The 25,316-nt window shown below is 35.2% G+C and overlaps 1 protein-coding gene across 7 annotated transcripts in view; it reads left to right on the top strand.

The window, feature by feature from the left end:
* LIPJ (lipase family member J) overlaps positions 1-25,316 on the top strand; it is a 38,035-nt gene that overhangs the window by 9,608 nt on the left and 3,111 nt on the right. For 5 of the 7 annotated variants that reach the window (XM_024986077.2, XM_059881976.1, XM_015460597.3 and 2 more), the window contains exons 2-9: positions 4,655-4,761; positions 8,206-8,317; positions 9,061-9,181; positions 13,358-13,556; positions 14,056-14,165; positions 15,669-15,805; positions 16,178-16,324; positions 21,352-21,423. In XM_024986077.2, coding sequence (XP_024841845.1) covers positions 8,213-8,317; positions 9,061-9,181; positions 13,358-13,556; positions 14,056-14,165; positions 15,669-15,805; positions 16,178-16,324; positions 21,352-21,423 — 891 coding nt within the window. In that variant the 5' untranslated portion in view covers positions 4,655-4,761; positions 8,206-8,212. Of the gene's footprint in view, positions 1-1,250; positions 3,588-4,654; positions 4,762-8,205; positions 8,318-9,060; positions 9,182-13,357; positions 13,557-14,055; positions 14,166-15,668; positions 15,806-16,177; positions 16,325-21,351; positions 21,424-25,316 lie in introns of those variants that run through there. The other 2 variants (XM_059881977.1, XM_059881978.1) reach the window with 2 other exon arrangements.

The raw sequence follows: 25,316 nt of genomic DNA on the forward strand, positions 1-25,316 counted from the left end.
ATACCTTTGCATATGAATATTTGTTTCAGCACTGTGTGTTTTAGACTGAATTGCCTTTGCATCTTTGTTGAGAATTAATTGACCATGTAAATGTAGATCTATCCTAAACTCTGTTCTCATCCATTTATCTATCTTGTTCTGCCAGTGCCACACTCTCTTGATAACTTTAGCCTTACAATAAATAAGTCTTAAATTTGGTTACTGTGACTATTCCAATTGTCTTCTTTTTAAAAATTATTTCGACTCTTTGAGGTTCTCACCATTTCCATATACTGTCTAAAAAGAGCTTAATTTCTGTGAAAATGCCTTAGATTTTAATAAGAATTGTGTTCTTCAGCCCTTCTAAATCCTTACTGATTTTCTATATATGTGCCCTATCAGTTATAAATTAATATTTCTAACTGTAAATAAGAATATAAATACATAAGTCTTTCTCCTTACAGCTTTATCAGGTCTGGGTTTTTGACTCCTGACTCTCTTTTTAGAGAGAGACAAATATAAATATGTAGATTGATAAACTGTTACTGAATTGATCTGTTTATCATTTTGAAATTGTACTATTTATCACTGGTTATAATTTCCTTTAAAATCTGTACTGCCTGATATTAATATAGCTTTCTTTTGATTAGTATTAGTTTGTCATATTATTTTCCCTCTTTACAGTTTTACTATAATTATGCTTGTATCTTTAAAGCAAATTTCTTGAGAGCAGCTTTCCTGTTGATCCAATCTGACAATCTCTTTTAATTGAGCTTTTAGATTTATACAAGTAGCCATTTATGGTGGAAAGGAAAGTGCTATTATAATTGGGATTTTTAAAATTTTAAATTCCAAGTGTTTATTGCTGACTCTTCTATATTATCTTTTATCTTTAATCCTCTAAAAATCACTTATTTTTTTAAGTAAATTTTTAAAGTATACATAGATTCTTTAGGATTTTCTACATAGATAATCAGGTATGCCTTTATTTTTTATTTTTTTTCCTTGCTTAATCGCACTGGCTAGGACTTTCAGTACAATGTTGAATAGAAGTGGAGAGAAAGGACCTCTTTTCTTGCTCCTAATTCTTATCAAGAAAGCATTCAGTCTTTTACCAAGTATGATTGGAACTGTAGCCTTTATTAGTTTAAGGAAGTGTCTTTCGATATATAATTTGTTGAGAAGTTTTATGACTAAATGATTAACTAAATGATTAACTTTTCTGCATCTTCTGAGGTTGTTTTTTTTTTTTTTTTCAGTTTAGCCTGTTAATATGGTAAATAACACTAATTGATGTTTGAATGTTGAATCAGTCTTTTGTTTGTGGGATGAACCCCGCTAGACTGAGATGTATTTTTTCAATATATCGCTGGATTTATTTTGATAACATTTTAGTGAGAGTCTTGGAATCTATATTTATGGGGGAAATTGGTCTATAGTTTTCTTCTTTCATAATGTGACCTTATACAATTAATTGGAAAGGAAATCAACTATACGCCAATACAATTTTTTTTAATTAATTGGAAAGGATACCCTTCTCTTCTATTTTCTGGAAGAAGTTGTAAAGAATTTTTTTTTTTTTAATATTTGGTGAAGTTTGGCAGTGAACTATCTGACCTGGATTTTTCTTTTTCAGAAGGTTTTTATGCTATACATTTAATTTATAAAATAGATACTGGAATATTCAGGTTATCACTTTTTTGGGGGGGTGTGAGTTTTGACATTAATAGTTTCTCTTTTTAAGGAATTATTGTATTTCATTTATGTTTTCAAGTTTATGAACATAGAGTTAAGTAGTCCCTTATTATAATTAATTTTAATATCTGTGGGATCAGTAGCACAGTTTGTTTTTTTTTTCTTCATTCCTGATATGGGTATTTTACATTTTCTTCTTTTTTCTTGGTCATCCTGACTAAAAGTTTTTTTTGACCATTTCAAAGGATCAGCTTTTGGTTCATTGATTTCCTCTATTTGTCTTTCATTCCTTTTCTTTGATTTCTTGCCAATCTTTATTATTTCTTTCCTTCTATTTTTATTTTAATTGTAGTTTGTTTTTTTTCCTCTAGCTTTTATGGGTAAAAACTTCAATTACTTGTTTTTCTTACCTTTCTTATTTTCTCATGTAAGTAGTTATTGCTATAAATTTCCTTCTAAGTATTGCTTAGCTGCACCACACAAATTTTGATATTGTTGTATTTTCAATTTCAGTTAGTTAAAATGTTTTTATAGCTTTATTTATTTCTTTTTGGCTAGGCTGGGTCTTTGTTGCTGTGCAGGCTTTTCTCTAGTTGCGGCGAGTGCGTGTGGAGGGGTACTCTGAGTTGCAGTGCATAAGCTTCTGATTGCAGTGATTTCTCTTGTTGCAGACAGAGTGGGCTTCAGTAGTTGCAATTCCTGCGCTCTAGAGTACAGGCTCAATAACTGTGGAACAAGGGCTTAGTTGCTATGTGGCACGTGGGATCTTCCCCGACCAGGGAGCAAACCTGTGTCTCCTGCATTGGCAGGCAGATTCTTTATCATTGAGCCACTAGGGAAGCCTCTCAAATGTTTTTAAAAGTCCCTCTTCTTTAACCTATGGATTACTTAGAAATGTATTATTTAATTTCCAAGTATTTGGGTACTTTCTGGATAACTTTTATTATTGATTGCTATTTTAATTTTGTTATGGCCCAAGAAATTTGTATGAATTTTATTCCTTTAAATTTAAATCTTTCCTACTGGCCACAATCTTGATGAATGTTTTTTTGTATGTTTGAGAAGAATGTGTATTATGCTATGGTTGTATAGAATGTTTTATAAATGTCAGTTAAATCAAGTGATTGCTAGGTATTGTCCAGGTCATCTATATTTTTACTGATTTTCTGTCTACTTATTCTATCAAACACTGAAAAGGAGGAGTTGAATTTTCCAAATATAATCGTAAATTTGTCTATTTCTCCTTTTAGTCTATTAATGCTTGCTTACATATATTTAATGCTTACTTACATATATTTTTGGTGCAGAGGCTTCCCACATGGCTAAGTGGTAAAGAATCTCCCTGCAATGCAGGAGGCATGAAAGACACAGGTTTGATCCCTGGGTCAGAAAGATCCCCTGGAGTAGGAAATGGCAACCTGCTCAAGTATTTGTACCTGGAAAATCCCATGGACAGAGGAGCCTGGCACGCTACAGTCCACAGGACCACAGAGTCAGAGGGGACTAAGCGGACACTGAGCTGTTTGGTGCATACACATTTAGGATTGTTATGTCGTCTTGGAGAACTGATTGCATATCGTTATGTAATCTTGCTTTTTAGCTATATTTCTTATTCTGAGTCTACTATAATTGAAATCAACATAGTTAGTCCAGCTTTCTTTTGGCATATCTTGCTTTACACTTTTACTCTTCAACCTGTCTATTGATAATAATAATCTGTATTTAATGCAGGTTTCTTATAGGCCCCCCTTGTGGCTCAGCTGGTAAAGAATCCACCTCCAGTGCGGGAGACCTGGGTTTGATCCCTGGGTTGGGAAGATCCCCTGGAGAAGGGAAAGGCTACCCTCTCCAGTATTCTGGCCTGGAGAATTCCATGGACTGTATAGTCCATGGGGTCACAAAGAGTCTGACAGGTCTGAGTGACTTTCACTTTCACTTTTCTTATAAACATTGCAGAGTAAAGTCTTGCTTTCTAATCCAATTTGACAATTTCTGTGTTTAACCAGTATATAGAGAGCATTTATGAATGATTTTTTGATTCCTGGGTTGGGAAGATCCCCTGGAGAATGGATAGGCTACCCACTCCAGTGTTCTTGGGTTTCCCTTTTGGCTCAGTTGGTAAAGAAACCACATGCAATGTGGGAGACCTGGGTTCAGATCCCTGGGTTGGGAAGATCCTCTGGAGAAGGGAAAGGCTACCACTCCAGTGTTCTGGCCTGGAGAATTCCGTGGATGAGTCCATGAGGTCGCAAAGAGTCGGACACGACTGAGTGGCTGCCACTTTCACAAATGATTATTATATTGTTGATTAAAATCTACCGTGTTATTACTGTGTTTATTTGTTCTTCATTTATTTTTTAAAAAGTCTTTTACTTCTTAAGGTCTAACAGCATTTATTATTAACCCGTTTTACCTTCTTTATTGACTTACTGTTGGTACCTCTTAAAAGTTTTTTGATTTTCTTGAGTTTACAACATATATTTTTAAATAACCTAAGCTAAACTTCAATATTATTCTTCCTATTATATGTTTTAGGGAAAGAAATGAGCACTTGCTTATGTTTTCCATAGGGAGAAATCTTCAAAACCCAGCAATAATGATATGACAGTCGCTTCTATATTTGAACTGCTTTATACCATCATAGACTGCGTGTTTACTACTCATTACTGCTATTACAGTGACTGCCAGTCAGAAGAACAGAAATCTACTTTAACACTTTTAGGGAGTTAGAATTATGTCTTAATAATTCTGATTTTAAAAAAAAACTGCACTAGTGGGAAACTACCACTAACCACCTCTGTGGGTATTTTTGTGAATATATTTAGTGTAGCATATGGGACAGTGACTTGAAAAGCTACTTAGCATTTATTAGTATCAACAGTGTTCTTTCAAAATTTGTTGTAGTTTCTGTTGCCAATTTATGTAATGCCAGGTTTGATTTTTGCACTGAAATTAAATGTTCTCATTTTTATTTTTTCAGCTTATCTGTGATTATATTTAGCAACCTTTGCCAAAAGGAGCACAATATGTGATTGACTACTTTGAAGACACATCTATTAGGTACCTAAAATCAAGAAGAACAAAGAGGTATGGCATAATGTATTTTATTGTTGTGGGTTATATCTAAAGTCAAACTGATGATTTTAATGGCAGAAACTGAAGAAAACTGATCCTCAAATCAACTTTTAGAAAATTCTATTTCGTTACAGATGGGTGCTATTAGTAATGCAGCTTTTTGGTTTAATTTTGTTTAAGTGCTTTTCCCAACTGTGTGATAATCTTTAAAAATCATTATGTAAGATATTGGCTACCTTGAATGGATTACTCTTGCACAAAGCTCAATTTTCTGCCATGCTTCCATCTTTAAAATCATCTTTTAAAAGTTTGCCCCTACGCTAAGCAAAGCACCAGTTCATTACATAGTATTTCACCAACCAGCCAACATAGATGAAAAATTATGGTCAATGACTAAAGTTGAGGTAATAGTAATTACTAGATTAGATACTAGGTTTTACAGGTAAAGTGATATTTTAGTAACAACATCTAACTCTATGGTATCTGTATAAATTTAATAAATAGTGGTCCACTGTATTCAAATGATCATTTTAAAACATAAACATTTAAAAAATCATTGATATATTTAAAAACTCCTTCATACTAAGCCTTTAAATATTGGTGTGCCTTTTACTCCTAAAAAATTTCAATTTGAGAGCTAAATTTTTATCAGACATTTAATGTGTTTAGATTCCATAAAATTTATACTTGAAAGAGTAGTTTCAAGTACCCAAATTGTTCTGAATATATTTTAAAGTCTCAGTAACTGAATTGACTATCAATAAGTAATATTTCTTATATATTTTCATCTACTTTGACAAAATTATTTCCAATATTTTTAGATGGATTGATTTAACTTTTAAGCAGAATACCAGTATAAAAATTGCATAGGTCCAAAGTATATTTGAAAACTCATGTTAACTTAGTAACATCAATATCAACTCAGAATTTATCAGTATCAACAAAGTAGTCTGAACTCTTTGTTGTTGTTGCCGTTTGACATAACACTGTTTAATTAACACTTTGTATAACACTGTTGTGACTACAAATGTTGTAGCCTTTTTTAAAATTTTTTTTAAATTTTATTTTGTTTTTAAACTTTACATAATTGTATTAGTTTTGCCAAATATCAAAATGAATCCGCCACAGGTATACATGTGTTTCCCATCCTGAACCCTCCTCCCTCCTCCCTTCCCATACCATCCCTCTGGGTCGTCCCAGTGCACTAGCCCCAAGCATCCAGTATCGTGCATCGAACTTGGACTGGCAACTCGTTTCATGCATGATATTTTACATGTTTCAATGTCATTCTTCCAAATCTTCCCACCCTCTCCCTCTCCCACAGAGTCCATAAGACTGTTCTATACATCAGTGTCTCTTTTGCTGTCTCGTACACAGGGTTATTGTTAGCATCTTTCTAAATTCCATATATATGCGTTAGTATACTGTATTGGTGTTTTTCCTTCTGGCTTACTTCACTCTGTATAATAGGCTCCAGTTTCATCCACCTCATTAGAACTGATTGAAATGTATTCTTTTTAAATATAACCTTTTTTTTTTTAATGCACTTAAGTTAGCAGGTTTCTCTCTCTTTGGTAAAAAGTTTGATAATATTGTTTTAAAATTTGCTTTTTTGCCTTCAGTGAAAAGCACAGATATTATACCAAATATAATGTAAACCTCTGACCAAAGGTGATATGTTCAGTCTCCATAAATCACAGCTTTAAATTAAAAGAAACTTCAAGTAATAAATACAGTTTCAATTTCGTATCCACCTAATTTGTACCAAGTCATTAAATATTGCGCTGGAGACTAGCTTAACAAACATATAAGATATAGCAATTATTTGCATGCAAATGATTTTTCTGAATTTCTAGTGTTTTGTTTGTTCTCTTAAGATGGTCTAATATGTATTAAATGTTAGTTATATGGCTAGTATTATATTACAGTTCAGTTGCTCAGTCTTGTCCAACTGTTTGTGGCCCCATGGACTGCAGCAGGCCAGGCTTCCCTGTCCATCACCAACTCCAAGAACTTGCTCAAACTCATATCCATCCCGTCAGTGATGCCATCCAACCATCTCATCCTCTGTCTTCCCCTTCTCCTCCTGCCTTCAATATTTCCTAGCATCAGGGTCTTTTCCAGTGAATCAGTTCTTTGCATCAGGTGGCCAAAGTATTAGAGTTTCAGCTTCAGCATCAGTCCTTCCAATGAATATTCAGGACTGATTTCCTTTAGGATTGACTGGTTTGATCTCCTTGCAATCCAAGGGACTCTCAAGAGTCTACTCCAACAGTACAGTTCAAAAGCTTTCTTTATGATCCAGCTCTCACATCCACACTTGACTACTGGAAAAGTCATAGCTTTGACTAAATGAAACTTTGTCGACAAAGTAATATCTCTGCTTTTTAATATGCTGTCTAGGTTGGTCATAGCTTTTCTTCCCAGGGAGAAACCGTCTTTTAATTTCATGGCTGCAGACACCATCTACAATAATTTTGGAGCCCAAGAAAATAAAGTATTATATTAAAAAAGCATCATGTCACATTTATCAAATTTAAGTTTTATAACAAACCTGTGAAAGTGAAGTCGTTCAGTCGTGTCTGACTCTTAGCGACCCCATGGACTGAAACCCACCAGGCTCCTCCATCCATGGGATTTTCCAGGCAAGAGTACTGGAGTGGGGTGCCATTGCAAACCTGAGAAGTAGGCATGATTCATACTTTTTAAGTAGGAAAACATGCTCAGAGAGGATAAGTAACTTGCTTTAAGTCACACAGTTTATAAGTTGTGAAGTTGGGAGTTTTAAAAATGCCTCATAATATCCTTTCAGATACAGTGTCTGGCTCATTTTCAAGGCTCATGAAATTGGTAAACCAAGGTCTGGGGAGAAAATCTAGATGGTGACCTCTGCGATTCCCTGCTTTCTCAGTTTTCTAGAAATGATTTACGTGTCCTGGCTTTCCAGAACTTGGTTACTCAAACTCAAAGTCATATCTCTGTAAACAAAATAAACTCCAAACCCTGAGAGGCTGAATGTAAGCTAGGCAAGCTTTCTAATCTTCACATTAGTCCCCTTTCCCTCTCCCAAACCCAAAAACCTATAAACATACTTTAAATAATAGTCTGGTAAGAGTATTATTATATCAGTTATATCAATTATATTAGTTAACCTGCAGTATATAGTAAAACTCTTAAAACTGAGCTAAGCAATACTATTAAGAAGACTTTAAAGAGGGAATTTGTGCTACAGAATAGAGTAGTTAGAAAAACATGGATTTTGGAGTTAAGCAGGCCTAAATCTGAACCGTGATTGCCAGCTATACATTGTATATCCTTAGACAGGTTTATTTAATTTTTCAGAGCCTCTGTTTTGTCATCTGAAAATGGTAATATTCCCTACCTCACAGAATTATTTAGTCAAATAGTAATAATTGCTGCAGTTTTAATATTATTAAAATCTCTTTTTATGTGTAGATTCCCAATGTGGTACCTTTTCAAGGTGATGTCTTTCATCCTAATTCTTGGAACTACTCATGGTGTGTTTAGGAAACAAAGGTCTGTGAACCCTGAAGCAAGCATGAATATTGTAAGTTGCTAGGACATAAATGTTAAGCTAATAAAGTAACGGGGAATGCTACTCTTCAGTTTTGAGGGGTTTTATTTGAATAGATCTACAGTCAGTTTATATCTCTGCATTCATGTATTTTGAATATGGGTCAACTAATATTCCTTATCTGCTATCCTATAGCTTTAAGTTTCCATTTCTGCTTTATTCTGTGTCTGAAATGAAAATATGCATAAACGTATCATTTCTCTATATATGTATTTACATAACAAATTCCACATATGTATATATTCTTAGCTATATATATAAACAAACAAACACTTGTGGGTAAACATTTTAAAATTTTATATTGGTATATAGGTAAAACTATGACTAGTTGTCAGAAAAAAAATAATTGGTTAGTTCTTGAGATATCTCCTTGAATGCAGGGGTTTTAATTTTTTGTTGTTGTTTTATTTATCTATGAACCCCTGGAATAGAAGACGGATGCTTAGTAGATGTTTTGTAAATATTTAGTACTGAATTAATCAGTGAATTAGTGAAAATAAAAAATACAAAATACATAGGCTTAAGATTGAGAATACAAAGATTCATTATTACATTAATGTGTGTTTGTGTGTGTTAGTTAGTCATGTCCTACTCTTTGTGACCCCATGGATTATAGCCTGCCAGGCTCCTCTGTCCATGGGATTAGGTTAGATTAATTAGGTTACATTAATTCACTAACAGTCTTATTCTAAAAGGTTTGCTTTTTCCTTATCTAGAGTCAAATTATTTCCTACTGGGGCTACCCAGATGAAGAGTATGATATTACAACTGAAGATGGTTATATCCTTGGCCTTTATCGAATTCCCTATGGGAAAACAAACAGTGAAAACAATTCAGGTAACACTCAGTTCAAGATAAACTGATGATTATCTGAAGCTCTTAACTTCTCCATTTCTTCTCAGTGAGTTTAGAATAAGAAAAGGGTTTAAAAAAATTAAGTGAACAGTTAACTTCTCATGCATATCTCCATATGCCCCAGAAAGAGAATCTGACTCTCTTTAGCTTCCTGTTCAGAGTGGTTTTAAAGTATGGTGGAACACACGGTCCTTCCAAGTTTTCTTTGTGGATCACCATACTCATACATGTTGATTACCTAGAGTTTTCTTTGTTCAATGAGGGGTTAGAAATGCTCTGAAACACAGTAGCTTTATTCTGTAGGTTTGAAGTATGGTTGGTAAAAATTTCTTTCTTTGTGCCTATGAATCTCTCCTCTAATAATAGCAAAGAAAAAAGTTTGGTAGCAGTCTCATGGCTCTTTACTCCAGTACTACATACACTACTGTCAGCAGAATGAGACGCTGAAAAACGCACTAGAATTTGTCACTAGGGTCATATTAATAATTCTAGATGTACCACTTACTAGCACAATACTGACTACTTTTCTTATTTGTCTAACTGTTGCAAAAAAAAAAACCTGGAGAATTTTCCTTTTCTCCTTGTTTTTCCTTGAAAAAATTGTTTCTCATATTTTAGGACACTCTGTCAAGTTCTCATTTTGAACATTATGGTACATTTCAGAGAAAATTCATTAATTTTGAGTAGCCTCTACCAATATAATTTTTGATCCTTATAGAGGTCACATCTACTAGGCAGAAAATTTTGACATAATTATTGTAATCATTCCTCAGGGTTTGACTCAATTTTTCAAACACTAATAAAAGACTTAAAGATAATTTTAAAATATAGTAAGTACCTTAGAGTTCTCTAGAAGCAGCCCTGAAACAAGGATATAGGTGTATGTAATTTATTGATTGGAATACTTTCATGAGAAGATAATGTGGACAAGAGGGGAAGGCAGGGGAAGGAGCTAAGGAAGGATGAGACTCAGCTAATACAATGTTGTCTCAGAGGAATCCTGAATTGCACTGCAGACACGGTCCCACCTTGAAGTTAGGAAGCTAGCTTTTTTGCATTCTTGTATCAGTTAGTCACTGCCAGAAGGACATCCATAGAAAGAAATAAAGTCTGCCTGAGGAAATTCCCCTTAGCCTGGGGGCAGTTCCACAGAGAAAGGGGCAACAGTGAACCCTTCAGAAGCACCAGTCCCAATAGCTGGAGAATGATTCAGCTGCTTAACAAAGGGAATCTAGGTGTGACACTAAAATAATCTAGTAAACGTACCGCTTGCACTGCTCAGAGCTACATGTTTTTCACATTAAGTTGATTTCATCTGCTATTACGTTTAATCCTAATGCCATATCTGGTATTCATACATTCCTCTCTCCACTACCCACTGTAAATTTCTCTTCCTCTTGGCTGTCTTTCTTTATTTGATAAACCAGGCCTTTATCCCTAAGGGCTGCTATGTCCCTAATATGTCATAGTTGCCATACTTGCACATTTACAGTTAAAACAAGGCATGGGAGTAACAAAAGATGCCTATGTGTATCATTTCAATACCAAATATGTTTTCCCAATTTTTCCCAGCAGCCCTACCTCTCTATGATGATCAAGGCCAGTTATTCCGGATCTAGGGTTGGTCTGCACTGTTAGAGTGTCTGTACAAACCATTCATCACTTTCCTGTATCATCACAGGAAATGTAATATTTTAGCCATTGAAGTGCTATAATATGCAAGGTTCTTTCAATACTCCAGCTACAATGCCTGTATTCAGTAATGATGATAATGATGTGGATTATGTGTGAAGGGCAATTTGGGGAGTAAAACAAAGTTATCAGTGAGCACACATTATGTTATTCAAAGCTGCTGCTTCTCAAAAACCTTGGAAGTATAAATTAGAACTCTGGAAACACTGGTGATTAAAGCAATGGTTCTAGAGATAAAATCTATATTAAATATATCTGTGAAAATGTGAGTATAAAATTATTTTATGAAGTGAGAAAGGTGGAGTAATAATATAAAATATATCTTATGTAACATGCTGTTTAAAGAAGAGGTGGCAAGAATACACAGAAGAACTGTACAAAAAAGATCTTCATGACCCAGATAATCATGATGGTGTGATCACTCACCTAGAGCCAGACATCCTGGAATGCAAAGTCAAGTGGGCCTTAGGAAGCATCTCTATGAACAAAGCTGGTGCAGGTGATGGAATTCCAGTTGAGCTATTCCAAATCCTAAAAGATGATGCTATGAAAGCGCTGCATTCAATATGTCAGCAAATTTGGAAAACTCAGCAGTGGCCACAGGACTGGAAAAGGTCAGTTTTCCTCCAATCCCAAAGAAAGGCAATGCCAAAGAATGCTCAAACTACTGCACAATTGCACTCTTCTCACACACTAGTAAGTAATGCTCAAAATTCTCCAAGCCAGGCTTTAGCAATACATGAACCGTGAACTTCCAGATGTTCAAGCTGGATTTAGAAAAGGCAGAGGAACCAGAGATCAAATTGCCAACATCTTCTGGATCACCAAAAAAGCAAGAGAGTTCCACAAAAACATCTACTTCTCCTTTATTGACTATGCCAAAGCCTTTGACTCTGTGGATCACAATAAACTGGAAAATTCATAAAGAGATGGGAATACCAGACCACCTGACCTGCCTCTTGAGAAACCTGTATGCAGGTCAGGAAGCAACAGTTAGAACTGGACATGGAACAACAGACTGGGTCCAAATAGGAAAAGGAGTACGTCAAGGCTGTATATTGTCACCCTGCTTATTCAACTTACATGCAGAGTACATCATGAGAAACGCTGGGCTGGAAAGAAGCACAAGCTGGAATCAAGATTGCTGGGAGAAGTATCAATAACCTCAGGTAAGTAGATGACACTACCCTTATGGCAGAAAGTGAAGAAGAACTAAAGAGCCTCTTGATGAAAGTTAAAGAAGAGAGTGAAAAACTTGGCTTAAAACTCAACATTCAGAAAATGAAGATCATGGCATCTGGTCCCATCACTTCATAGGAAATAGATGGGGAAACAGTGGAAACAGTGTCAGACTTTATTTTGGGGGCTCCAAAATCACTGCAGATGGTGACTGCAGCCATGAAAATAAAAGACGCTTACTCCTTGGAAGGAAAGTTATGACCAACCTAGACAGCATATTAAAAATTAGAGACATTACTTTGTTAACAAAGGTCCATCTAGTCAAAGGTATGGTTTTTCCAGTAGTCATGTATGGATGTGAGAGTTGGACTATAAAGAAAGCTGAGCACCAAAGAATTGCTGCTTTTGAACTGTGGTGTTGGAGAAGACTCTTGAGAGTCCCTTGGACTGCAAGGAGATCCAACCAGTCCTTCCTAAAGGAGATCAGTCCTGGGTGTTCATTGGAAGGACTGATATTGAAGCTGAAACTCCAATACTTTGGCCACCTCATGCAAAGAGCTGACTCATTGGAAAAGACCCTGATGCTGGGAAAGATTGAAGGCAGGAGGAGAAGGGGGCAACAGAGGATGAGACGGTGGATGGCCTCACTGACTCAATGGACATGAGTTTGAGTAGTTTCCGGGAATTGGTGATGGACACGGAGGCCTGGCGTGTGGCAGTCCATGGGGTCATAAAGAGTCGGACATGACTGAGCAACTGAGCTGAACTGAACTGAACAATGCTATTTAAATGAGTCTCCAAGTTACCAAGTGATATTTGAATATTCTATGTCCTTAAAATTTTGTATGTTTAAGTATGTGTGGGCTAAGTAGCTTTAGTCATGACTGACTCTTTGCAACTCTATGGACTATTGCCCGGCTCTTCTGTCCATGGGGATTCTCCAGGCAAGAATACTGGAGCGGGTTGCCATGCCCTCTTCCAGGAGACCTCCTGGACCCAGGGATCAAACCCACATCTTTTACTTTTCCTGCATTCTCAGGCCAGCCCTTTACCAATAGTGGCACCTGGGAAGCCCATGTTTATGTATGTGCCATGACCTAATTGCCCACTTGGTCATATGAAAGAAATTCATTAGTGAACAACTCTGACATAAAATGGAATTAAAACATGTAAAACTTACCCTATTTACACAATTAAAAAAATTTTATCCTATAAGATTAAATTTGAGGTCAGATACTCATGTAGACACTACAATATTTTAAAAGAAATTTTCTACATTTTTTCCAGTTCAGAGACTTGTTGTATACTTGCAACATGGTTTGCTCACATCTGCCAGCAGCTGGATTTCCAATCTTCCTAATAACAGCCTAGGCTTCCTTCTGGCAGATGCTGGTTATGATGTGTGGATGGGGAACAGCAGAGGGACTACCTGGTCCCGAAAACACTTGTACCTAACAACAAATTCCAAAGAATTCTGGGCTTTCAGGTACAGAAAAAACCAAGTAATATTTTGTTGTATAAGTGTATTGGACTGTTTTCTTCTTTTTGAATGAAATGAAATGAAACATAAGTCTTTTTTTCTCAACTCAGGGCTCTCAATAGACTATTAAAATTTATATAAATTTTACCTGGAAAGTTAAAGAGTACTTATTTGATTTTGCGCTTATTTCTCATTTTTAAGCAGTAAGCTTTACTGACTACCCTATTCTATTTTTTCACTCTGTAACCTATCTATTTAGTCTACTTCACTGCACTTAGAATATACAATCACCTTCTTTATAAAACTGTCTTGTGGCTATTTTATTTCCTTAACTTTGTGTTCTCACAGACGTCTCTAGTCAATAGATAAATTAGATTATCTAACTTATTGACAGTACCCAAGGAGAGTTGAAAAATGCTTTAAATATATTTAGCTAATCAATATCTTCAAATGTTAACATAACATTAGTAGAATATACATTTTTATTTTCTTTTTTCTTTTGTAGCTTTGATGAGATGGCTAAATATGACCTTCCAGCCTCCATTGATTTCATTGTGAAGCAAACCCAACAACAGCAAATATTTTATGTGGGCCATTCACAAGGCACTACCATTGGTATGGCAAGAACGATCGTTGCTGCTATTACTTTATTACACTTTTGAAGTTTGTAGATACATTCTTAAGGATATAGGTCAGTTTCTAGACCTGTAAGTGAACCAAAGCAAGGACTGTGAGACATATATCACAGAGCAGTGCCCTGGAAGATTATATCCTGTTTTAATTCTATATTGTATTCTCTAGTCACAGAGAATTGACTGTAAAAACAAGGTTTTGTTTGTTTGCAATGTATAAAAGCTGGATATCCATCTAAAAGGCACAATGAAGTCATAGCTGTCATTTATTCCACAAATAGAAATTGTATGATTATTTTTCTTTTAAAAATCAAGCATAGGGATTTATGAGTAAGAAGTTTTAAAAGGGTGCTTGGATTTTTACATTTAGGACACATTAAACTTAAGAAATGAACAAAGATGAAGAAATCCTCCCTATATTTAAAGATGACTAGAAAAGAACTTTCATCCCTTTACAATACTTAACACTTCTACCTAATGTGTATCAATTTTGCTTTCAGAAACATATTCCCTAAAACTTAATGTAATTCTCTTCCATGGTACCATGAAACTTAATCTTTCTACTTGGGAAGCAGAAAAGTCTATTTTATAATAGACCCTGATATTAAAAGAGTTTTTTCTAAACTGTAGAGTGTCATCTAGATGGTATTGGTCATCATCATTATCGTCTAGACTGAAGAGTATTAAGTATTTCCTATAGCAATCATCCACTTTCTACCAGAAAAATTATGTCAAATAACAATCTCATTCCATTTCTCATAGACCTTTTCTCTGATATTTATTAACCGTGTGTGAATTTTAATCCAATTTTCATCAGCTATTCAGTTGTATGGAACCAAGACTCTTAGGAAATAATCAAATAAGAAAAAAATGAGTCATGTGCAAGAGCGTATATCGACTCACACTTTGATATGATATATAATTCTTTGCTTCTTTGACTTCTCAGAACCCAGGGAAAAAAGAACCAGTAAAAATAGAGGGGATGTGCAGTTACATAGCTTGATAAGTTATCAAAAAAGGAAAAACTTCTATTTGTCATATTAATTACTCTGAATTATCAATAAAATAAAGTGTTTAGTACCCTCTGTTCAAGAAAAGTTTTAATTAAAAGTAAATATTAAAACAATTAGATATTTATTGAATTTCTCACCTAAAGTAGATTCATCTATCTGAAAAATTCACTAACATCATTTTTGCCATTGCCAGTTATACTAATGTATAATAGCAGATATTTCTGATTTAAAACTATGGTGTTATAAAACGGATTTATTGCTGAATTATCCTCATTTACGATCTACACATTTGCTTTAGATCCTAATAATCAGCATTATGTTGTGATCAATATGCATGTCTCATTATGGGAGGTAAATAACTTTTGATAGATAAATTAAGAAATGAATTAGTAAATTGATTATTGAAATTACCACTGTCATTTCTTACATGATAGTAATTAAGAATAGTTCATTTATATCTTATTTTCTTTCAGCTTTCATAACATTTTCCACAATACCAAAGATAGCTGAAAGAATCAAAGTATTTTTTGCCTTAGCCCCAGTTTTTTCCATTAAATACTCAAAAAGCCCTTTAATTAAAATGGCATACAACTGGAAGTCACTGATCAAGGTATGTTATTTCTTCCCTTTTTGTAGCTGACAACCCAACATGATAATGATTCTCTTCTTTCAAAATAAAAAGGCTTGGCTATGTTTGCACAGCCACATGTATGATTTTAATTTTTTGGCTTCATTTACACTGGATTCTTGCCTTTGTTTCTACACAGGAATAGCATTTTACTTATGATACTTTTGGATGACTCATTGTGTAAGAAATTCATTAATCAAATCATCTCTACATATTGTGCTCAAATTTCATCCCTTAATTTAAATGTTTTAAACTGTAAGATAATGTATTTGGTTATAAATATAGTGAATTCACCACATCAATTTTTGATTAAATTGTTTTAGTCTTCCAAACATGAATAAATTTATTTTACAGTTTTTTTCTGGCAGCAAAGAGTTCTTACCTAATACCTCCTTTAAAAGATTTGTTGGATCAAAGCTGTGTCCACTGAAGATTTTTGTTAAGATTTGCCGTGATGTCTTGTTTATGATAAGTGGATATGACCTAAAGAACTTAAATACGGTGAGAACAAGTTGTATTTAAAATATATTTTGCCAATTTTTAGAAAGCAGCTTTTAATAGTGCTTATTCTATGCTCTGTGTATCTTTTTATGTTTTACCCATTTATTCTTGTAGTTAGATTCTTAGCCTTTCTAATTTTCTGACTGAACCAACATTAAGAAACTAATTTGTATTAGCATGCTGGGATTTTTTTACTTCCATATTTGTCTTGATCTCTGTAAAGAATAGAGACTAGCTATAGCTATAGTTATCTTTATTAGTCTTTGCAGTTAGATGTTAGTTGTCTGAGGTTTCATGTATTCAGGTTGTCTTCCATTCACTGTCTTACATAACTCTTCCTCTTATATCCTGATTCCTAACACTTTTCCACTAACTTGATTTTTCCATAATTAGGGTGCCTGGCAATTAACTTATATGCTTTTGGCATTCATCAAAATTTCTGGGATGGGAAACTCTTTTGGTACTCAAGCTACTATTAGAAGGCCATTTGTATTGATTGTATATAAATTCTCTTAAAGATGCAAGGATTTATCAGCACTTTAAATTAAAAAACCCAAATTTGAAAAAAGCAGTTGTTTGTGGCATTTGGACTAGTTTATTGATTCTTGCTCCTGGGCCTTTTAAGAAAGTTCTTAATGAGAACCAACCTATCTGTTCATAGGAAAATAGGTGTTCTCTTAATATCCAAGCACATTTTCATACCACAAGGATATATATTGATTTTTTTTTTAACTTCAAGAAGGTCTTATTGCAAGTCTCAGACAATTACAGATATTTGAAAGAAACACTAATATTTTTCATAGTAGAAGAAAAGAACTCCATTCTCTCCCTTTTCCCCGAAGATATGAAAAGCATAATTTTCTGTCATAGAAGATTACCTTTTTTAAAAGGCCTCTTATATTCTTCTATCTAGTGTTATATATCTACCATAGAATGTCTAGAAACATCTTAAATATAATCTTTATTTCTGCTTGCCTTTCTGAGTTATTCTATGTCTTGGATAGTGTATTTGGCTATTGATGTCTTTTTTGTAATTATAGTGTCTTTGAGAATTCTTTTGTAGGTGGACTATTAGGAAAGCTTATATTCTAACTTCTTAGCCTTTAAATTTGTGAGTCTCCTTTCTGGGTCAAAAGTTGACAGTGTCATCAATTGCAATTAGTTGTGTACTAAGTTATCTAGTACTAAGTTATCTAGTAGTGTGGCTCAGAACATGAACTCCTTATTGCCAATTTCAGTCTGAAATTGAAGAAAGTAGGGAAAACCACTAGGCCATTCAAGTATGACCTAAATCAAATCCTTTATGATTATACAGTGGAAGTGAGAAATAGATTTAAGGGACTAGATCTGATAGATAGAGTGCCTGATGAACTATGGTCGGAGGTTTGTGACATTGTACAGGAAACAGGGATCAAGACCATCCCCATGGAAAAGAAATGCAAAAACGCCAAATGGCTCTCTGGGGAGGCCTTACAAATAGCTGTGAAAAGAAGAGAAGAGTAAAGCAAAGGAGAAAAGGAAAGATATAAGCATCTGAATGCAGAGTTCCAAAGAATAGCAAGAAGAGATAAGAAAGCCTTCTTCAGCGATCAATGCAAAGAAATAGAGGAAAACAACAGAATGGGAAAGACTAGAGATCTCTTCAAGAAAATTAGAGATACCGAGGGAACATTTCATGCAAAGATGGGCTCTATAAAGGACAGAAATGGTATGGACCTAACAGAAGCAGAAGATATTAAGAAGAGGTGGCAAGAATACACAGAAGAACTGTACAAAAAAGATCTTCACGACCCAGATAATCATGATGGTGTGATCACTGACCTAGAGCCAGACATCCTGGAATGTGAAGTCAAGTGGGCCTTAGAAAGCATCACTACGAACAAAGCTAGTGGAGGTGATGGAATTCCAGAGGAGCTATTTCAAATCCTGAAAGATGATGCTGTGAAAGTGCTGCACTCAATATGCCAGCAAGTTTGGAAAACACTGCAGTGGCCACAGGACTGGAAAAGGTCAGTTTTCATTCCAATCCCAAAGAAAGGCAATGCCAAAGAATGCTCAAACTACCGCACAATTGCACTCATCTCACACGCTAGTAAAGCAATGCTCAAAATTCTCCAAGCCAGGCTTCAGCAGTACGTGAACCGTGAACTTCCTGATGTTCAAGCTGGTTTTAGAAAAAGCAGAGGAACCAGAGATCAAATTGCCAACATCCGCTGGATCATCGAAAAAGCAAGAGAGTTCCAGAAAAAACATCTATTTCTGCTTTACTGACTATGCCAAAGCCTTTGACTGTGTGGATCACAATAAACTGTGGGAAATTCTGAAAGAGATGGGAATACCAGACCACCTGACCTGCCTCTTGAGAAATTTGTATGCAGGTCAGGAAGCAACAGTTAGAACTGGACATGGAACAACAGACTGGTTCCAAATAGGAAAAGGAGTAGGTCAAGGCTGTATATTGTCACCCTGCTTATTTAACTTCTATTCAGAGTACATCATGAGAAATGCTGAGCTGGAAGAAGCACAAGCTGGAATCAAGATTGCTGGGAGAAATATCAATAACCTGATATGCAGATGATACCGCCCTTATGGCAGAAAGTGAAGAGGAACTAAAAAGCCTCTTGATGAAATTCAAAGAGGAGAGTGAAAAAGTTGGCTTAAAGCTCAACATTCAAAAAACAAAGATCATGGCATCTGGTCCCATCACTTCATGGGAAATAGATGGGGAAACAGTGGAAACAGTGTCAGACTTTATTTTTTTGGGTTCCAAAATCACTGCAGATGGTGATTGCAGCCATGAAATTAAAAGATGCTTACTCCTTTGAAGGAAAGTTATGACCAATCTAGATAGCATATTCAAAAGCAGAGACATTACTTTGCCAACAAAGGTCCATCTAGTCAAGGCTATGGTTTTTCCAGTGGTCATGTATGGGTGTGAGAGTTGGACTGTGAAGAAGGCTGAGTGCCAAAGAATTGATGCTTTTGAAGTGTGGTGTTGGAGAAGACTCTTGAGAGTCCCTTGGACTGCAAGGAGATGCAACCAGTCCATTCTAAAGGAGATCAGTCCTGGGTGTTCTTTGGAAGGAATGATGCTAAAGCTGAAACTCCAGTACTTTGGCCACCTCATGCGAAGAGTTGGCTCTTTGGAAAAGACTCTGATGCTAGGAGGGATTGGGGGCAGGAGGAGAAGGGGACAATAGAGGATGGGATGGCTGGATTGCATCACCAACTCGATCGACGTGAGTTTGGCTGAACTCCGGGAGATGGTGATGGACAGAGAGGCCTGGCGTGCTGCGATTCATGGGGTTGCAAAGAGTTGGACATGACTGAGCGACTGAACTGAACTGAACTGAAGTTATCTAGGATTGGGAAATTTTGAAGTGAAAAAATTCCCACACAGTGTATATGGGAACTATAAGAGTGATAGTTGAGTTTGAATCAGTTCTTTTTTTCCTTTAATTCAGTCCTCTTGATTCTATCAATATCGATGGGGAAATTAAGATCTGACTTGAAATTTCCTTCCTGTAGACAGTATGAAAAACCAGAAGAGAATCTTGCAGTTTGCAGATAGGCAGTATCTAGAATCTGGCCAATGTCACTCAGCAAACTGAAAGGAAGTTATCATATGAGGAAGATTAGGTAGCAAAAACTCTCATTAATGTAATTTGGAAAATATGTCATCAAACAACTCAGAATTTTGACTTTGTCCAGTTCTTGTAATTCAGCTTACTGATTATTTCTTTCATGGATTGTGCCTTTGGTACTGTATCTGCAAAGTCATTGCCACAGTCAAGGTTGTCTAGTTTTTTTCCTGTGTTATCTTTTAGAAGTTTTATAGTTTAGCATTTCCCATTTAGACCTATGGTCTGTTTTGAGTCATTTTTTTGTGAAGGATGTAAGGTCTGTGTCTAGATTCCTTTTTTTTTTTTTTCCCAATATGATATCCAGTTGTTTCAACACCATAATGAAAAGATTATCATTTTCCTATTACATTGCCTTTGTTTTTTGGTCAAAGATCAATTAACTGTGTTTCTAGGGGTCTATTTCTGGGCTCTGTATTCTGCTCTATTTATCTATCTGTCCACCCTTTCACCAATACTACCTTGTCTTGATTACTGTAGCTTTATATTAATAATGTCTTGAGGTTATGTCTTGTCAGTCCTCCCTTTAATAATTGTGTTGGCTGTTTTGGGATCTTTTGTCTCTCTACATAAAACTTTGGAAGTGGTTTGTCAGTACTGTAAACATAATTTGTTGAGATTTTAGTAAGGATTACATTGACCTTATATATCTTATTCACTGACGGAGGTTCCCAGGGAGTATGTAGGCAATGCAAATCTAGGTTACACATTGGCATGAGCACAGCTGTATCTGATTAAGCTTTACTTTGAGTTGTGTAGAACTTTGGGACTCCAGTTTATTATGGAAAGAATTTCTTTTTAAACTTTCCCACTGTCCTCAAAAAGTCCTGGGCTGATTTTTGCTCTCCTTAACTAGTTATCTTTTTGCCTTTCGTACTGTTCATGGGGTTTTCATTGCAAGAATACTGAAGTGGTTTGCAATTCCCTTCTCTAGGACAGGAAGTCCAGGGGGACACGACTGAGTGGCTAAACTGAACTGATTTCTTAAAATGAAACTTTAAATTTTCTAGGACTGGCAGATAAACTTAAGTGACTTTAGTACATTGCTTTTCTTTTTAAATTCTCTGTCTTTTCTCTCCCATTTGTCCTGGTACTTTCTTTCTATCTTTCCAGTTCTTCAGTGCTTTCAAAAGGTGTGTGTTACATCACTTTTGATTGTTTTCAGTATAAGTGATGGACCTCAGAACTTAGAAATCCAATAATAACTTCTATACTAATGCAAAATTTACATTTAATAAGAACATTTATGTATTTAATTAAAATGTAATTTTGTTTTATTAATACTATTTATTATAAATTAAATTTCCTTGAAATTTTTTAGTTTAATAAATATCAAAGATTGTTTTTTCTGGTTGGAAGAATAAAAATAATGTTTTAAACCCTCAGAGTCGTGTGGATGTGTACATGTCACAAAACCCAGCAGGAACATCTGTTCAAAATATGGTCCACTGGAGTCAGGTACACTAAAATACATTTTTCAGTGCATTTTGGTAAAATTTTATGTAAACTACTTGCAGCTTATCTCACCATTCTAGGGATCTGGCCATTGCCATAGAATGATAAATTTAGAAGGATACATTGAAATTATTAAAAATATGTATGATTCTTAAAAGTTTATAATATATGTTAATAATAGAATCTGTTAGATCCTCAGTTTAGGCAATAAGAGCAGTACAGTTATTTTCTATTTTACAAATGAGAAAATGTTCATTCAGAACAGTAGGCAAGGGATCAACTAGGCTATGCTCATGATTTAATTTGCCCATATATTTAAAACTTTTTCTTAAAAAACAAAACAAACAAAAAAACTAAGACAAGAACAGACGTCTCTCAATACCTACTCTCTCACTAGATTATGCTTTCTCCTCCGGTAAATTGTGAACTCTATGAAGACCATGGCCAAGTTTTGTTCAGTTATCTATTGCAAAACTAAGTTTGTGGCATATAATAGATACTCAAGAATATTTGTTGAGTGAATATTGATAAAGAAAAATTCCATATGAATGCCATCTTAATGTTGACAGCTGAGATAAAATAGGAATATATATGCTTGAGATCAAAATACAAGATATTGAGTTCTTTCTCTAAATCTTACTGGCAGTAGGACATTAAATAAGGTCATTACATCTCTATGAATTCTGTTTCTTTAATTCTAAAAATAGAATTAATAATCATGCTCTCACCTAACAAAAATAACTATGAGAATTAAATAGGATAATGATTATGAGAGTGTCTTTAAATTTAATGAACACTAGAAACATTTAAAGTGTACTAGTATTGATAAGACACTAATGAAAGAAATCAAAGATGACATAAACAGATGGAGAGATATTCCATGTTCCTGGGTCAGGAAGAATCGATATTGTGAAAATGACTATACTACCAAATGCAATCTACAGATTCAATGTGATCCCTATCAAATCACCAATGGCATTTTTCACAGAACTAGAACAAAAAATTTCACAATTCATAGAAACACAAAAGACTCATGAATAGCCAAAGCATTTGAGAAAGAAGAATGGAATCTGGAGGAATCAACCTTCCTGACTTCAGATTATACTACAAAGCTACACTCATCAAGACCATATGGTACTGGCCCAGAAGCAGAAATATAGACCAATGGAACAAGACAGAAAAAGCCCAGAAATAAACCCATGCACCTATGGGTTCCTTATTTTTGACAAAGGAGGCAAGAATATACAATGGGGCAAAGACAGCCTCTTCAATAAATGGTGCTGGGAAAACTGGACAGCCACATGTAAAAGAATGAAATTAGAACACTTTCTAACACCACACACAAAGATAAACTCAAAATGGATTAAAGACCTAAATGTAAGACCAGAAACTATAAAACTCTTAGAGGAAAACATAGGCAGAATACTCAATGACATAAATCAAAGCAAGATCCTCTACGACCACCTCCTAGAGTAATGAACATAAAAACAAAGTAAACAAGTGGGACCTGATTAAACCTAAAAGCTTTTGCACAGCAAAGAAAACTGTAAGCAAAGTGAAAATACAACCCTCAGAATGGGAGAAAATAATAGCAAATGAAACAACTGACAGATGATTAATTTCCAATATAAACAAGTAGCTTATACAACTCAATACCAGAAAGACAAACAGCCCAATCAAAAATTGGATAAAAGACCTAAACAGACATTTCTCCAAAGAAGACATACAGATGGCTAACAAACACATTAAAAGATGCTCAACATCGCTCATTATTAGAGAAGTGCAAATCAAAACTACAATGAGATATCACCTCACAGCGGTCAGAATGGCCCTCATCAAAAAGTCTACAAACAATAAATGCTGGAGAGGGTGTGGAGAAAAGTGAAAGCTCTTGCACTGTTGGTGAGAATGTAAACTGATATAGCCACTGTGGAAGACGGTATGGAGATTCCTTAAAAAAAACTAGGAATAAAACCACCATATGACCCAGAAATCCCACTCCTAAGCATACACCCTGAGACAACCAAAATTGAAAAAGACATATGTATCCCATTGTCCACTGCAGCACTATTTACAATAGCTAGAACATGGAAGCAACATGGATGTCCATGGACAGATGAATGGATAAAGAAGTTGTGGTATATATGCACAATGGAATATTACTCAGCATAAAAAGAAATGCATTTGAGTCAGTTCTAATGAAGTGGATGAACCTAGAACCTATTATACAGAGTAAAGTGAGTCAGAAAGAGAAAGATAAATACTGTATTTTAATGCGTAAAGGAGTACATCAAGGCTGTATATTGTCACCTTGCTTATTTAGCTTCTATGCAGAGTACATCATGAGAAACACTGGGCTGAATGAAGCATAAGCTGGAATCAAGATTGCTGGGAGAAATATCAATAACCTCAGATATGCAGATGACACCACCCCTTATGGCAGAAAGTGAAGAACTAAAAAGCCTCTTGATGAAAGTGCAAGTGGAGAATGAAAAAGTTGGCTTAAAGCTCAACATTCAGAAAATTAAGATCATGGCAAATGGTCCCATCACTTCATGGCAAATAGATGGGGAAACAGTGGAAACAGTGGCTGACTTTATTAGGGCTGGATGAAGCACAGGCTGAAAATGGACCAGGAAAGTTAGGTCCATGAATCAAGGAAAAGGGGACAACAGAGGATGAGACAGTTTATTGGCATCACTGACTCGATGGATGAGTTTGAACAAGGTCTGGGAGTTCATGATGGACAGGGAAACCTGGCATGCTGCAGTTCATGAGGTCACAGAGTTGGAGACGACTGAATGACTTGAACTGAACACTTTTAAGGAATGTTTTTAGCTTCTGTGTTGAATAGATTATAGTGAAGCAAGAGTATAAGCAATGAGAAAGTCAGATTATTGCAGCAATGCAAAAGAGAATTGATGATAGCTTGCTCTGATATGTTTCCAGTAGAGGTGATAAAAATTGTTAGATTCTGAATATGCATGCGTATATCATGAAATTGGAGCCTACAAAATTTAATCATGGAAATATGAGAAGTAAAAGAAATGAATGTTGGATGATCCAAAGTTTTTGGACTAAGTAATGAAAAGATGAAATTAGTTTTGAAGGAGAGGGAGAAGTTTGATGATGGATGGAAAGATAAGATGTTCTATTTCGGAGATGTTGTTTTAGACATTTAAGTCTTGATTTTGCATAAGTTGTGTATAGAAGTCTAGAGGGCTTTCTGGTGGTTCAGTGGTAAAGAATTCGCCTGCACTGCAGGAGCCACAGGAGACGCCATCAATCCCTGTGTTGGAAAGATGCCCTGGAGGACAGCAGGGCTACCTTCTCCAGCATTCTTACCTGGAGAATCCCATTGACAGAGAAGCCTGGTGGGCTACACCCTTAGGGTCACAAAAAGTCAGACATGCCTGAATCGACTGAGCATGAGCCTGATAGGAGTCTAGAATTTGGAAAAGACTTATAAAAGAAGATAAACACTTTGAATGTGTATAACGTTTAAATCCAAGAGACTGGATGAGAAAACAAATAGACTGAGTATAAATAGAGAAGAAAAGAGGAGTAAAGATTAAGTGATGAGACATGGAAAGATTTAGAGGTCAGCAGGAGAGGCTAAATTTGCCAAGGAAGCTTAAAAGAAGCATTGAGTAAAACAATGAAAAAAAAATAATGAAGACCAAGATATCATGTTATTCTAGAAGTTAAGTGAAGAAAAGATCTCAAGGATAAGGGAATAAATAGCTAATCAAATGCTTCTCATGGATAAGATTTAAAAATGTCTCAGAATTGACCAAAATTTTACAAATGTTAATGTCATAAGTAAACTTGGCCAATTTTGGAACTGCAGGGAAAAGTATTCTCAGGGAGAATCAGATTAACAATCAGAGACAAGT

Source organism: Bos taurus, chromosome 26 (assembly GCF_002263795.3).
Source record: "Bos taurus isolate L1 Dominette 01449 registration number 42190680 breed Hereford chromosome 26, ARS-UCD2.0, whole genome shotgun sequence".
NCBI classification, from domain to species: Eukaryota; Metazoa; Chordata; class Mammalia; order Artiodactyla; family Bovidae; genus Bos; species Bos taurus.